The sequence below is a fragment of the Oryctolagus cuniculus genome, chromosome 14 (assembly GCF_051225735.1).
Source record: "Oryctolagus cuniculus isolate XC-2025 breed Fujian yellow rabbit chromosome 14, ASM5122573v1, whole genome shotgun sequence".
In the NCBI taxonomy this organism is placed as follows: Eukaryota; Metazoa; Chordata; class Mammalia; order Lagomorpha; family Leporidae; genus Oryctolagus; species Oryctolagus cuniculus.
In genome coordinates, this window is record NC_142880.1 from 75,958,553 (window position 1) to 75,974,061 (window position 15,509).

General features: G+C 41.1%; 1 protein-coding gene across 8 annotated transcripts in view; it reads right to left on the reverse strand.

The window, feature by feature from the left end:
- The window catches only part of PLPP1 (phospholipid phosphatase 1), an 89,954-nt gene that overhangs the window by 23,108 nt on the left and 51,337 nt on the right, over nucleotides 1-15,509 (reverse strand). For 5 of the 8 annotated variants that reach the window (XM_002714037.6, XM_089312792.1, XM_089312793.1 and 2 more), the window contains 2 exons: nucleotides 9,208-9,359; nucleotides 1,254-1,534 (listed from right to left, as the gene is read on the reverse strand). In XM_002714037.6, coding sequence (XP_002714083.1) covers nucleotides 1,254-1,534; nucleotides 9,208-9,359 — 433 coding nt within the window. The remainder of the gene's footprint in view (nucleotides 1-1,253; nucleotides 1,535-9,207; nucleotides 9,360-15,509) is intronic. The other 3 variants (XM_089312791.1, XM_008262216.5, XM_089312790.1) reach the window with 1 other exon arrangement.

A 15,509-nucleotide genomic window follows, 5' to 3' on the forward strand; every position in this document is an offset into this window, starting at 1 on the left:
CTTAAAGAATTTTAAAGCTTAATTGCACATAACTCTACAATCTGAGTTATGGATGTTCCTACTGCTCTTAAAGAGACCGTTTTCCCAACACTCATACAGGACTTTAAGTGGAAAACTGCAGGTATAGCAAGGTATATTAAAGTCTGATGAACAAAAGGTCCAAGTGTACTTAGATCAAAAGTGTATCCAAGGCAAGCATTTGTTCTAATGGTTAAGAGACAGGTTAAGATGCCTGCATCCCCTACTGGAGTGCCTTGGTTCAATTCCCAGCTGTAGCTGCCAATTCCAGCCTCCTGCCAATGCAGACACTGGGCATTAAAAGATGCTGTGGCCCAGGAGGGCAGTGGAGGATGGCCCCAGGTGCTTGGGCCCCTGTACCCGCATGGGAGACCAGGAGGAAGCACCTGGCTCCTGGCTTCAGCCTGGGCCAGTCCTGGCTGTTTGCAGCCATTTGGGAAGTGAGCCAGCATATGTAAGATCCCTCTCTCTCTGTCTCTACCTCTCTCTGCTGCTCTTTCAAATAAATGAATAAATCTTTAAAAACAAATAATGCTAAAGGATAAGATTGAATAGCAAATGGCCAGCACTATTAAAGTTTAGATATTTATGCCAGGTAATAAGGAGATTAATACCCAGGATAGTCTAAATCATGGAAAATAAGTACCCACTTCACTTGGTTCTAAACAAACTAATACATGACATGCAGTATTTCTGTAGCATCAGGTATAAGCCTTCAAAAACACAGCTACAGGAGCCAAGGTTGTGGCACAGCAGGTTAATCCGCTACCTGCAACACCAGCATCCCACATGGGCACAGATTCAAGTCCTAGTTGCTCCACTTCTGATTCAGCTCTCTGCTAACGAGCCTGGGAAGCCAGTGGAGGATGGCCCAAGTACTTGGGCTCAAGTACTTGTGACACAGTTTGATAGTTGTGAGAAAGACCTTAAAGCCCACGAAGCCTAAAATATTTATTATCTGGCATTTCTACAAATAGTTTGCTGGCCCTGGCCTAAATGATCTGTAAGGTTCGTTTTGCATTCTTATACACTGATGATAAAAACAGTTGCAGTGAAATCTTCTTAAATGGATGAGGATAAAATAGGAAGAAAGAATGAGAAGGGAGAGCAAGCCACACCTTATCTCAATTCACTTCCCAGTTAAGTATACTAGTGGAAGGCTCACCTTCCAGACACTGAAACCTCCATTCCCAGAGTGCACAAGATAGAACAACTGTAGTGATTCAACAACTCACCTGCCTTCCTTAACTTTCTGTGCATTCCCTCGACATACGTAGTTCTCGATGTACCCATCACTGCAGTTGATTTGTGACCAATCTGGGTCACAAACATCCAAGAAGTGAGGCCGCAGCCTGCCTATCGAATACTTGGCAATGTCAGTCAAGGACTGACTAGCAGCTGCACCAAATAAAAATGTTCCAATGGCTTTGTAAATAGTGGCTATGTAGTTATTCCTAACAAAGGAATTTGAGTGCAAAAGGTTAAAGTAAACAGACAGGGTTTCTCCAAGAATCATCTGAAAAAGAAACAGAAAAATAACATGTTACTTTAGCAAGCAAGCACTTAATCATTAAGAAAAAGAAAAAGGTATAATACCTTTGTTTTAAAACCAGCTCCCACCTTTCTGTTCCACAAATAGAACATTAACTTAGGGTATCTAATTCTAAACAAGTAAAGGTGTCAGGTTGACTGTGGACACTGCTTATAAAGCTATGATGGCTGAGACAGAGGCAGTTCATAGACTGCTGAAACAACAAGCCCTTATTTCTTTTCCTGTATTCAGATCAACTGAGCTTTAGTAGACAGTGACGTACCCAGGAAGACAAACCCCATGGCTCATTCAAGAAACACAAACTTCCCCAATCAGGATCTCCCTCATATAAGCACTCCTTTGAATCAAAGATATTCATCATACTAAAAAGGGTAAAACTGTTTTAGGGAGCAAAAAATCTAATACAAAAGCAAAGGTCTAATGCTGGTGCCGGTGGACACTGGGTTTAGCTGACAGGATCCACCAAGTCTTGCCATCCAGGAGACCACAGACCAGGCTCCCATTCGAGTGTTCTACAAGACCAGACACATACTTGGGACTGCCCCTTTCCCAAGGAAACATTTCCAACTCTCCCCTCTTTTTCATTGACTTTTTGCAAAATTGATTTAAAGCCTTCCATAAACTATTTCATGAACTTGCTGAGATTCTAATGTATTTGTGTGTGTGGAAGAGAGCACATGCTCCCAAGTTTTCCCAATGTTTTCCAAGTTCAAAAACCAATGTCCTAAGAAACAGAAAGAACACTGAATGGCAACATTATAAATAACAACATTTGCTGGGCAGGTTTTGTGGTGCAACATATTGAGCCATTGGTTGGGATGCCCACATCCAGTACTGGAATGGCAGTTCAAGCCCCCACTACTGCGCTTTCAATGCAGCTTCCAGCTAATGTACCCTGGGAGGCAGCAGATCATGGCCCACGTGCTTGGGGCCCTGTCACCCATGTGAGAGACTGGCTGTGGCCTGGACCAGTCCTGGCTGTTGCGGGCATTTGAGAAGTGAACCAGCGGCTGGAAAGAAAATCTCTGCCTGCCTTTCAATTAGATGAAAAAAAAAAATTGTTTAAAAGAACAATTATTAGGGTTGGTACTATGGCACAGTGGGTAAAGCCATCACCTGCTCTACTTCTGATCCTCCCTGTTAACGGCCTGGGAAAACAGCAGAAGATAGCCCAAGCACTTGTGCCCTGCACCCATGTGGGAGATCTGGAAGCTCTGGCCATTGTGGCCATTTGGAGGGTGAACCAGTGGATGGAAGATCTCTGCTCTATCCGTCTGTCTCACTCTTTCAAATAAATAAATCTTAAAAAAAAAGAAGACGACAACAATACATACACTCTAGCTACCGGAAACCCAAACACATACTAATTTGGAAGAGGTGGAGGAGGAGGAGAAGGTAACAAAGTTTCACTTGAGACACTAGGTTCCCTGCTTCATCTTGTATTTATATAAATGATTTTACATAGGATTCAGACATTTCCATTTAGTAAGGATTAACCGTCTTCATTCAGGGCAAGCTTTGTCATAAATGAAATAAGTGGTTGCCTCCTAAAAAGAATTTCAGGACCCCGATATCAAAAATTCGTTATCTCTCTGAATGGCTCCAAGAATTCCATAAATAGGATATTCTAACTACATTATGGCAACTATACTATGAACTCTGCAAAAGCAATGATGATTTAATTGTTGAATAGAAACTATCACTACAGTGACATGGTCAATACATTTTAATTGAAGGTACTACCTCAGGTAAAAAGCAAACCCCGTTAAACACATTAAGCCCTAAAGAAATCTAATAGTCACTGCAGTCCTTAATGTGAGTCAGTCAATCAAACTCTCTTCTGAGATAAGTCACAGGAAATGAAAACCCCCGTAAACAGAGGGGCACCACTAAATGCCTCCAGCAGCCTTGTACTAAGGTATATATTTTACTTCCTTAGGCCATTACGGGGTCCCAATAATTCCTAAAAGAAATTTTCCTAACATTAAATTATGGAATTGATCTTTGAGAAGAAAAAGCATGCCAAGAATACTATTTTAGAAGCTGAAATTTGCACATCTCAGCTATCACTGTTCTTAAGTACTCAACTAATGATAGTCCAAACCATCATTGCCTAGGGCCACCCAAATCCTGGTTCTTGCCTCTGATGACAGAAAACCAGCTGGATATGTTCAGAGCACTGGCAGAGTTCCAAAGAGAGGGAGAGAGAGAGACCTTCCATCTGCTGGTTCACTCAAGTGGCCACAATGGTCAGCACTGGGCCAGGCCAAAGCCAGGAGCCTAGAACTCGTCTCCTGTGTGGGAGGCAGGGACCCAAAGCACTCAGGCCATCTTCCACTACTTTTCCAGGCTCATTAGCAGGGAGTTGGATCTGAAGTAGAGCGAACAAGACTCGCACCAGTGCTTGGGATGCAAGCACTGCAGGCTAACACCAGCCCCAATTTTCATCATTCTTTATCATGTACTCCCCATTTATTGGGAAAAACAGACAACAGAATAGTTCAAACTAAATTCTTCCAAACTGCATGCATAAAGATGTGTCTGTCCATTTGATCTAAACAAGACAGTTCTATTCTTACACTTCATTTTAATAGCTTATCCTGCCCTTTGAGTCATTTATATCAATTTTTAACCTTTGGTGAGGTCTACACCTAACCCATCTGTGGCTTAATCCTAGAACTGAGAAGACTTGTTACATATTATTTACTTATATTCTAAGGGTACGATTAGACAACGTTTGAGATGTAAACAGAATACTTACAAAGATCAGAGCTAATAATTACCTAAATCAGTATGATTCAGCCTTTTTAAATCTATGCACCACAGTATTCTCTCATGGTCTTCTTTACATAGCCACCAATCAAGACAATTTTCTGTGCCTCAACACTGTCCCTATAGTTTTGTGCCTCTCATTCAGGGCCTGCCTTCCCAAGAGAATAATCTAAAATCACTGGCACTTCTGCACATCTTCAACTCCATCCTAAATATGTCAAACTGTCTCTATTCTCTTTATTGAATTTTTCTCAAAAGTCACAACTGTCTCATCATTTCAAACAGATTCTTATGAACCCTCAAACATTAATTTCAACTTCACTGACATTTCCTCCTTACTAAAATTTTCCCTTATTTTCTGAGAAAATACACAAGGGTACTTCAGAAAGTTCATGGAAATTTGAATTAACAAATAAATTTGTTCTAGGGGCTGGCATGGCACCCCCATATGGGAGCCAGTGCATGTCCTAGCTGACCACTTCTGATCCAGCCCTCTGCTAATGGCCTGGGAAAAGCAGTGGAAGATGGCCCCAAGTGTCTGGGCCCCTGCCATCCATGTGGGAGACCCAGATGAAGCTCCTGGCTTCGGTCTGGCCCAGCACTGTCCATTTTGGCCATCTGGGGAGTGAACCAGCAGATGAAAGATCAAGATATTCATTCATTCATTCTCTCTTTCTCTCCCTCCCACCCGTCTGTAACTGTTTCAAAATAACTAAATGAATCTTTAAAAATAAGATAAATTCATTCTGGTACCAAAAATGCTGAAATCTGAGCATACTTTTTTTCATAATATACATTTCCCATGAAATTTTTAAAGATAACTTACATACATGGTTTTCAAAAGATTTTTTGCAATAAATTTATTAATCAAATTTTCCACAAACTTTCTGAAATACTCTTCTATTAACCCCAATTCTCTATCAGACTCAATTGGTCATATATTTATAGTTCATTTGCAAGGTCTGGTGTAAAGTCTGAATCCATGATTTTCTTGAAGAAATGGTTTACTTTCTAGCTAATTAACACAGCTACCCAAGCACTGCCTGAATGAAGCTGAGCTAATGAATAACCTGGAATCACTTTGAACTACCACACAGAACCACTGCCCTATGCTGCACTTTGTCGACACTGTTGATATGAAAACGGTATTTACAGCACTTTTAAACAATTTGTTCTTTTTAAAAGAAATTCATACTCATATTAATGTACTTGAGATTTTATTAAATGTAAAGATAATTTTCTTACAGGTTACGTTGAAATAATAAAACACTGTTAGTTAATAAAATACAATTCATGAATTCTGGTTAAGCGTGTTGTCAGGCCCTGCGTATGCAGTGCAGGCTAAACACACCTGCAGCGTGCCCAGCAAACTGCAGGCCCCCTGTTCTATTGCAGCCCCCTGGTGTGCAGTGGATTTCTATTGTTTTGCTTGTGCAGCATCCTTCTTACTGAGACACAAAGAAAAGAACCAAAGCCAGGTATATTTCTAGCACTGTTTATTTGACTTTGAATCTTTTCTGAAACTGGTTACTATTTGCAACTGAGCCCTACTAAAATTTTATCTGTCATAACCAGCAATCTCTTAGAAACGCAAATACTTAAAAAATAAAAACAAAGAACCTACTCCCTCCTTAATTAAATAATCATGCCTTGGCTTTCTTTCTCTTAGTAGTACAACTAAGTGTAAAGATTTGTTTAGGAACCAGCACTGTGGCGCAGTAGGTTAATCTTCTGCCTGCAGTGCCGGCATCCCATATGGGCACCAGTTCTAGTCCTGGCTGCTCCTCTTCCGACCCAGCTCTCTGCAATGGCCTGGGAAAGCAGTGGAAGATGGCCCAAGTCCTTGGGCCCCTGCACCTATGTGGGAGACCCAGAAGAAGCTCCTGGCTCCTGGCTTTGTATCAGCTCAACTCCAGCCATTGTGGTCATTTGGGGAATGAATCGGCAGATGGAAGACCTTTCTGTCTCTCCTTCTCACTGTCTGTAACTCTATTTCTCAAATAAATAAATAAAATCTTTAAAAAAAAAAGATTTGTTGAGATTAAAAGAATCCATGATTTCTTAAACTTCTGCCATACCACAGGAGTCACCAGTGTCACTACATAATTACTTCATGGTTTCTTTCACTCAAGCGAACACACAGTTTGATCTTTCACCCACAACATACCAGGCTCTTTGCCAGGCAGTGAGAATACCAAGATTAATAAAGCATCAGCTCTGCTTTCAGGGGCTCACGGTCTTGTGAAACACTTAGATAACAGAAGTTTTCTTATTAATAACATACAACAAATTAGAAGTTGATACTTTCACTGCTAGTAAGGTGCTGTGATCATTCTTAAGACATCATATTTCTAAATTAAGAAACACTTAAAGATTTTATTTATTTATTTGAGAGGCAGAGTTACAGACAGAGAAAGGCAGAGACACAGAGAAAGATCTTTCATCTGCTGGCTCACTCCCCAAATGGTCTCAACAGCCAGGGCTGGGATGATCCGAAGTCAGGAGCCAGAAGCTTCTTCTGGGTCTCATATGTGGGTGGCAGGGACCCAAGTACTTGGGCCATATTCTACTGCTAATAAACACTTTTTAAAAACAAGCTCAGAGGGGAGGGAGGACTGGCGCTGTGGCGCAGTGGGTTAAAGCCCTGGCCCGAAGCGTTGGCATCCCATGTGGGCGCCAGTTCCAGTCCCAGTTGCTCCTCTTCCAATCCAGCTCTCTGCTATGGCCTGGGAAAGCAATAGAAGATGGCCCAAGTCCTTGGGCCCCTGCACTCAAATGGGAGACTTGGAAGAAGCTCCTGGCTTTGGATTGGCGCAGCTCTGGCTGTTGCGGCCATTTGGGGAGTGAACCAGCAAATGGAAGAACTCTCACTCTGTTTCTATCTCTCACTGTAACTCTTTCAAATAAATAAAATAAATCTTAAAAAAACAAAATCAAGCTCAGGGCCAGTGCTGTGGCATAATGGGTAAAGCCACCACCTGCAATGCCAGCATCCCAAATGGGTTGCCAGTTTGAGTCCCGGCTGCTCCTCTTCTGACCCAGCTCCCTGCTAATGTACCTGGGAAAGCAGCAGAAGCTCTGCTGCTCTGGCCATTGCAGCCATCTGGGGAGTGAACCAGTGGACAGGAAGACCTCTCCTCTCTCTGCCTCTGTCTCTGTAACTATGCCTCTCAAATAATAAATCTTTAATAAATAAATACATAAGCTCCTGGCTGCCATTTTCACACAGTGAGTTGAGCCACCACATGCAATGTCATATGAGTGCCAGTTTGAGTCCTTACTGCTCCACTTCTGATCCACATTCCTGCTGATGTAGCTGGGAAGGTAGTGGAAGATGGTCCAAGTTCTTAGGCCCCTGCCACCCACAGAAGGAGACCTGGATGGAGTTCCAGGATCCTAGCTTTGGCCTGACCCAGTCCCAGCCATTGTGGCCATTTGGGGAGTGAACCAGCAGATGGGAGATCAAGAAATTCTCTTTCTCTCTCTCTAACTCCGCTTTTCAAATAAATAAAGCTTTTTAAAAAACATAAAAATAAGCTCCAGAACTAGACAAGCTATGTGAGGGTAATTCAAAAAGTCTGTGAAAGTGCATATTATGAAAAAACTATGCATGGATTTCAGACTATTTGCAGCAAAATGAACTTATCTCTTCATTCTATTTTTCCACAAATCGTATGACGTATCCTCAGATATGCTGTCATCTTGGTCTGTTTTCTACATAGGACCACATTTTCTGCTCTAACATAATACTTGTTTCTAAAGTTATAATTATAGGCTGGCACCGTGGCTCACTTGGCTAATCCTCCGCCTGTGACGCTGGCACCCCAGGTTCTAGTTCCGGTTGGGGTGCCGGATTCTGTCCCGGTTGCTCCTCTTCCAGTCCAGCTCTCTGCTGTGGCCCCAGGAAGGCAGTGGAGGATGGCCTAAGTGCTAGTGACCCTGTACCCCCGTGGGAGACCGGGAGGAAGCACCCAGCTCCTGGCTTTGGATCAGCACGGTGCCAGCCGTAGCGGCCATTAGGGGAGTGAACCAACAGAAGGAAGGCCTTTCCCTCTGTCTCTCTCTCTCTCACTGTCTATAACTCTCTCTCTGTCTCTCTCTCACTGTCTAACACTGCCTGTCAGAAAAAATAAATAAATAAAGTTATAACTATAGAGCACAAAACTAGTGAATTAAGTAATAAAATTTCTAAGGTGAAAGATTATAAAACCATCTAATCTCTTAGATTAGAAGTTTTCTCTTCTAAGCATTTCTACCTGAAATACTAGAAAACAGGTTATGAAATACTAGAAAACAAGGGGTATTACCGTTATTGCCTTCAATACCAGTAAAAATTAACTTCACATTCATTGTGAATTATAAAGACAGCTTTAGTTTTTCTCCCATTGAGGGTATCATATAAAAATTCTTTAAACATGAAATAAATGAAGTTTTAATATTAGAAAGCAAATTCTCTTTGCTAGAACTCAGAGACTAAAGAGAGTAGGCACACATACAGATACATTATAAAACAATATCCTGTGTATATAGAAATTTATTGAATATATAACATTCAACTATCAACCACATGATTACTGAAACAATAACAAATCAGAGCTCATATCACATCACAATGATGTGAAGAAAATGGTATAAAACCCACATATATTTTGTAAAGTTCTCGTAATTACATATATTATTATTCTTTAAACCTCACTTAAAATAATGAAGACTACCTAAATGAAATAAATGTTCAATTAAAAGCTCTGAAAACACACACATTGTTTTGGAGGGTTATACTGTTACATTTAATCATCAACAGATTAAAAACAAAATCAAGCCAAGTGCCCAAAAATTATAAACTTGGAAAAGTGGATTTAACTTACAACGATAATACTGAATGGAATGATTATTCCACCTAATAACGCATAAGATATGGTGTCTTCTTTGTAAGGGTACTTGATGGACTCATCATTACAGAATAATCCTCGCTGGAAGGGGGTATGCCTTGAAGTAAGAATTGCAAAAGGCAATCCAGCTAGCAAAAGGGAATAAATGGAAATATCATTAAAAAAGAAACATCAAAACTAATTAATGGCAATAATTATCCCAGAGATTATTTTTTAAAATGCATTTGTCATAAAAATACATGAGAGCACAAGTCGAAAGGAAATGCAGCAATGCATGCAACAGAAGTTAGAAAAGTTACAGCCAAGGGAAAAGATGTTCTTTTATGCAGGACACAGAGCACCCAGGCCTCCACTAAGTAACTTAGCAAACAGCATCTTCTCCCCCCTTTGTTTCTACCCCAATACATTAAATGGATTTGGAGGGGGGAAAAAACTCTTCTCATGCTCTTGTCTTTTAATTACCAGGTTTTCAACACTATTTCCAAGCTAACTGGTCACAGACTTGCTTCCAAAAGGAAAACAACATTTTGACATTCCCCGTTTCATCCCTATATTACTAGCACATTTGAACAGGTCATGATCACATGGCTAAGCCACCAGAGTATCCCAAAGCTTTCTCCAGTCATTTCTGTTTGTCTTCAACAGGTTTAAAGCCACTGCGGAAGAGTGGTTTGAACTTAAACTAAGTTTCTTAAGAAAAGATGAGCAAGGGAATGAAGCACAAAATCACCCCATAGGCAGCTCTGTTTTAATCATCAATATTTCCACAAAGATCATGTCTCATATTTCCCTCCTAAAATGCGTAAATTTTGCTTAAATATGAGCTTTATGAATTCAGCTTTCTTACTTCACTGAACCTGACCTACTGAGTAAAACGGCAGCACACTGACCAGCACTGCTTTGTAAGAGAGATGCAGTCGAGCAGAAACCCTCAACATGACACCCGCTTTCAGACAGATTACAAGTGTCAAAGACTCTCCCCGCAGAAACACGCCAACCACTAAGCTGGCACTCGCACCACAGGTTCACACGCTGCCCTCTGTGCAACAGCAAAACCTGATGACCATTTATAGTTCCCAACTCCACAAGGCCCTTAAGGCTGAATGACAACCAAAGCCTCACCAGACTGCCAGACTGTGTTTATCACAAATACCAGGTTTGTTTAAGTGACAAGGGCCAAATAAAGAGAAGCATATGAAATCTTATGTCTTTATCTATTTTTTCTTTAGACACTGAATACAGGAACCAACATTTACTTCTTTGTATTAGCCAATTTCTCATGCTTTAAGCATCTTAAAGATGCTATAAAATTCATAGTTACATTTCTAGTAAAGGCTACCCTTTTTAAAAAAATTAAACTAAAGCTGACTTTACTAAATGACCTTTTCTACTACTCTGAGTTCAGAATATCCTGACTTACCAGACTAGTGGTACCCAGTCGAAGGGGGTGAAACATCCAGCATGCAGTACATATGCCACGGTTGTAGCACAACTGCAAACGCTTCGCACAAGCCTTCTGTAATTACTTATCAGTGCACACAGTAAGGAAACACACAGAGGTGTGATTCTAGTTGTTGTCTGCCCTTCACAGTAACTAAACACTTAGTCATCCACCAACAACCGCATGGTAACCTGACGGGCAAACTTACTTTCTATTTAGAAAGAACCACCACTTCTATAATTTATTTTACTTGTAAGAATGCTATACAATTAATGGAAACTTTCACTGTCCACATAGCACATTTCTTAACTGGCTGAATTTTTCAACAAGGTATTTCTTTCATAATGAAATATTTAGTACATAAATTAAATGTACTTAATGATTAGTGTCCAAAGCTCACTGTGTCTTCATTCTCAAGGAAACTTCATATTAATATGCCAAGTCTATTGAAAAGTGCTACTAACATATACAACCATTAAGTTTAAGGCAAAAAACCATGTTGAAACTATTCTTGAATTTAGAAAAAAAAGTTTGTGAGTATTTTTAAGGATAAGGGAATAAATAAAATCACAATTATAATAAACAGTTCACTTTTCAAAAATAGAAAAACTCAAGTGGGAAAATATTAAGTGAATTCACGGAGAATTCTGCTAGGTGCTACCAGAAACACGTAGCTGAATAAGGCACGGCACAGAAAACCAACAGGGATTAACTAGAGGTAACAGTGAACTCCGGGGTTTCAAAGACTGGAAGAGCCGGTGAGGCTCCGTGTGATGCTAAGCTGTACCACCAGAGTCTGAATCTCAGGAGGAGTCTAGGACTGAGACAGAGATTTGGGGATGGAAAGCAAGTAGAAAGGACAGATATCAAGTGACAAGAGGAAGACCAACTGAGGCAGGCTTGGGCGGGTTGAAGGCAAGTCAGGAGTAATACCACCAAGGCCAAGTCTGAAGGAGACAGCATTTCAAGGTCCACAGTACCCAGTGTTTGTCAAATGTGTTTTCCTTTTTGTTTTTTTATTTAAGATTTACTTATTTGTTTGAAAATCAGAGTTACAGAGACAGGGAGAGACAGAGATATCTTCCATCTGCTGGTTCACTCCCCAGATGGCCAGGCTGAACCCAGGAGCTTCTTCCAGTTCTCCCTCATGGGTGGCATTGGTCCAAACACTTGGGCCATCCTCTGCTGCTTTTCCCAGGCCATTCGCAGGGAGATGATTGGAAGAGGAGCTGGAACATGTACCGGCGCCCACGTGGGATACCAGCTTTGCACGCTGCTGCTTAATCCAACCACACCACAATGCTGACTCTTCCAATAGGTTTTCAATTGCCTTCTTAGTAAAAGAAGTTTTAATAAGGAAGAAAGGGTAGAAACCAAACCACAGAGGTTTTAGGAAGGAATGATAAGAAATTAAGCATGAATCTACCACAAATGCACACTGTTCTTTTTATAGTTTGAAGAGACTGCATCACAGAGGGCCTGAGAAATAGATAACTTGGTAACAATAACCAATATTCGCCATCCTTTAACCAATATTCGCCTATAAGATGTACTACATCAATGCCTTTACCCCACACTATATCATTGTCACTAATTACTTTAACCTACATTTAGACCCTGGAAAGAGGATAGGAGCAGGGAGGCAGACCAAACCACAAATTGTTCACTAACTCATATAAGGCTCAAAAGATTTGTTAGTTCAGACTCCTGAAAATTTTGGAACTGGAATAAAGACTGAAACAGTAAGCTGGCAAACTGCACTGGGCCTTGTAATATGAAAACTGCCTGAAGACAAAGCAGGTCTGCAGAGAAAAAGGAGGAGACAGGTCTGACCCCTGGGAGTGTGAAACAGAAAAGGCAGCTTTTGTACCATGCCATTGCCACAGGACTCCCTGATTTTGCTATTTGGGTTTTGAGAGTCCTGCATCCCTTTCAAGAAAGACCATTTTTACTCAAGCTAGTTAGAAAGGATTTCCACTCCTCACAACCAAGAGACATAACAATTATAATCTAAATAGTTCCCTTACATGTGCTTTTAATTTTTTATTACCAAATATATGAAGGTACTTCGAAAATCCATAGAACATGGAATAAAAGATGTCTATTTTGATGCAAATGAACTTTGAAATCCACACGAGGCATCTTCAAAAGTTCATGAAAAATATAAATGGATCTCAAAAATTTTTTATACCAAAATAAACTTATCTTTCAGTTCTATATTCTGGAATTTTGCTCTTGTAATGCTATAGTGAACATTTCCAAACACAAATCCTTGCTTGCATTTCTAATATTTTCCTTGGAATATATTTTATGTGGAATTAAAGGATATAAATATTAAGATCCTTCACAAACTGCTCCAAAAAGGCTATTATGCACCACCAAGCTCCTCCACTAGTATAGAGAAATTTAAGTAGATATTTTACTTTTGACATTTACTACAGATTTCAAAGCAAAAGTGAAAGGACTCTGTTTGCTCTTTTATCAATTTAAACCAAACAGTATTTTCCTTTTATTTTAAATCTCTCTAAAACAATCCCCTTCATCATTTCTCAAGTGCCTACATTTGTCAAACAATGTTTCTCTTAATATTTCAGCTGGCCGGCACTGTGGCATAGAAGGTTAAGCCTCTACCTGCAGTGCTGGTATCCCATATGGACGCTGGTTTGAGTGCTGGTTGCTTCACTTCTGATGCAGCTCCCTGCTAACACGCCAGGGAAAGCAGCAGCAGATGACCCAAGTACTTGGGTCCTTGCATCCACGTGAGAGACCCGGAAGAAGCTCCAGGCTCCTGGTTTTAGCCTGGCCCAGCTCTGGCTATCGTGGCCATTTGGGGAGTGAACCAGTGGATGGAAGCGCTCTGTCTCTCTCTCTTTACTTCTATCTCTGCCTTTCAAATAAATAAATCTTAAAAGTAAAAAATTTCAGCTGGGAAACTCATTTCCATTCCTCCTCTACTTTTAATAAGGGTATTGAGGCATAATTTACAAATTGCAAAATTCATCCTAAATACATAGTTCAATTATGTTGGTAAATGTATACAACTGTCCAACGACTACCATAATCTTATTTTAGAATCTTTCCAATACCCTCAAAATTCCCTTGAAAGAATTTGCATTCCATTACTAGTCCTACTGCCAACCCCAGGCAACCGCTCATCTGCTTTCTGTGTCTCCTGGAAGCATACAATATGTGGTATTCTGCATGTGGCCTTCTTTCATATAATGTTTTTGAGGTCCATCCATGTTGCAGCATGCATTTTGTTCCTTCTTATTGCTGAGCACTGTACTATTATGTTTACGACTATATGCCACATTTGGCTTATGCAGTCTACAGTTAATGGACATTTGGACTGCTTCCAGTTTGGAGCTATTATGACTAATGCTACTATGAACATTCACATTCAAGTCTTTGTGTGGATATGCCTTCATTTCTAATGGGTAGAAATTACAAGTGTTAAACTGTGAGGTCATATGATAAATTTAGCTTTTTTTTTTTTTTTTTTTTTTTTTAATTTGAGAGGCAGAGAGACACAGAGAGATCCTAGTTGCTTCTTCACCACCCAAATGCCCAGGGCTGGGAACTCAATCCAGATTTCCCACGTGGGTGTCAGGAACCAGTGACTTGAGCCATCACTCACTATACCTCCTGGGCCTGCAATGGCAGGAAGCTGGAATCAAGATATGGAATCAGGAAGCAAACACACACACTCTAATGTTGAATACAGGCATCCTGATCAGTGGGACAAATGCCCACCCCAGTCTGGTAGTTTCTTAAACAGTTAAACAGGGGCAGGTGTTTGGCCTACCAGTTAAGGTACCAGCTGAGACAGCCACATCCCAGTAAATTCCTGAGTTTGAGTCCCAGCTCCATTCCTGATTTCAGTTTCCTCCTAATGCAAACCCTGGAAAGTACAAGGTGATGGCTCAAGTAGATGGATCTCTGCCAACTGTTGTGGTTATTGGGTTGTCAGTCAGCAGACGGGAGCTTACTTACTCATTTACCTCTCAAATAAGTAAACAGAAACTGCTAAACTATTTTCCAAAGTGGCTACATCATTTTATTTCCTCACATCCTGCTTTACCCTTTGCTCATGTGGCTAGCTACAGGTAGCCCATTTAAGACTGTTGGGGCCAGTGCTGTGGCATAGCGGGTACAGCTGCTGCCTGCAGTGCCAGCATCCCATATGGGCACCGGTTTAAGTCCTGGCTGCTCCACTTCTGATCCAGCTCCCTGCTATGGCCTGGAAAGCAGAAGATGGCCCAAGTCCTTGGGCCCCAGCACCCCCGTGGGAGACCCAGAAGAAGCTCCTGGCTTCAGGTCGGTACAGCTCCAGCCGTTGCAGCCAACTGGGGCGTGAACCAGTGGATGGATAGAAGACACCCCCTTCTCTGTGTAACTGATTTTTGAATAAATAAATAAATGTTTTAAAAGATTTTATTTATTTTGAGAGGTAGAGTTACAGATAGGGAGAGGGAGGGACAGAGAGAAAGGTCTTCCATCCACTGGTTCACTCCCCAAATGGCTGCAACGGCTGGAGCTGCGTCGATATGAAGTCAGGAGCCAGGCACTTCTCCCCAGTCTCCCACGTGGGTGCAGGGGCCCAAGAACTTGGGCCATCTTCCACGGCTTTCCCAGGCCACAGAAGAAAGCTAGATTGGAAGTAGAACAGCCAGGACTAGAACTGGTGCTCATATGGGATGCCAGCACTTCAGGCAGAGGATTAACCTACTGTGCCACGGCGCTGGCCCCAATAAATAAATCTTAAAAAAAAAAAAAAAAAAAGACTAAGATTGTCTGCATTGTAAATTCATAGTCACCTACAAATAAATAGTGTTTT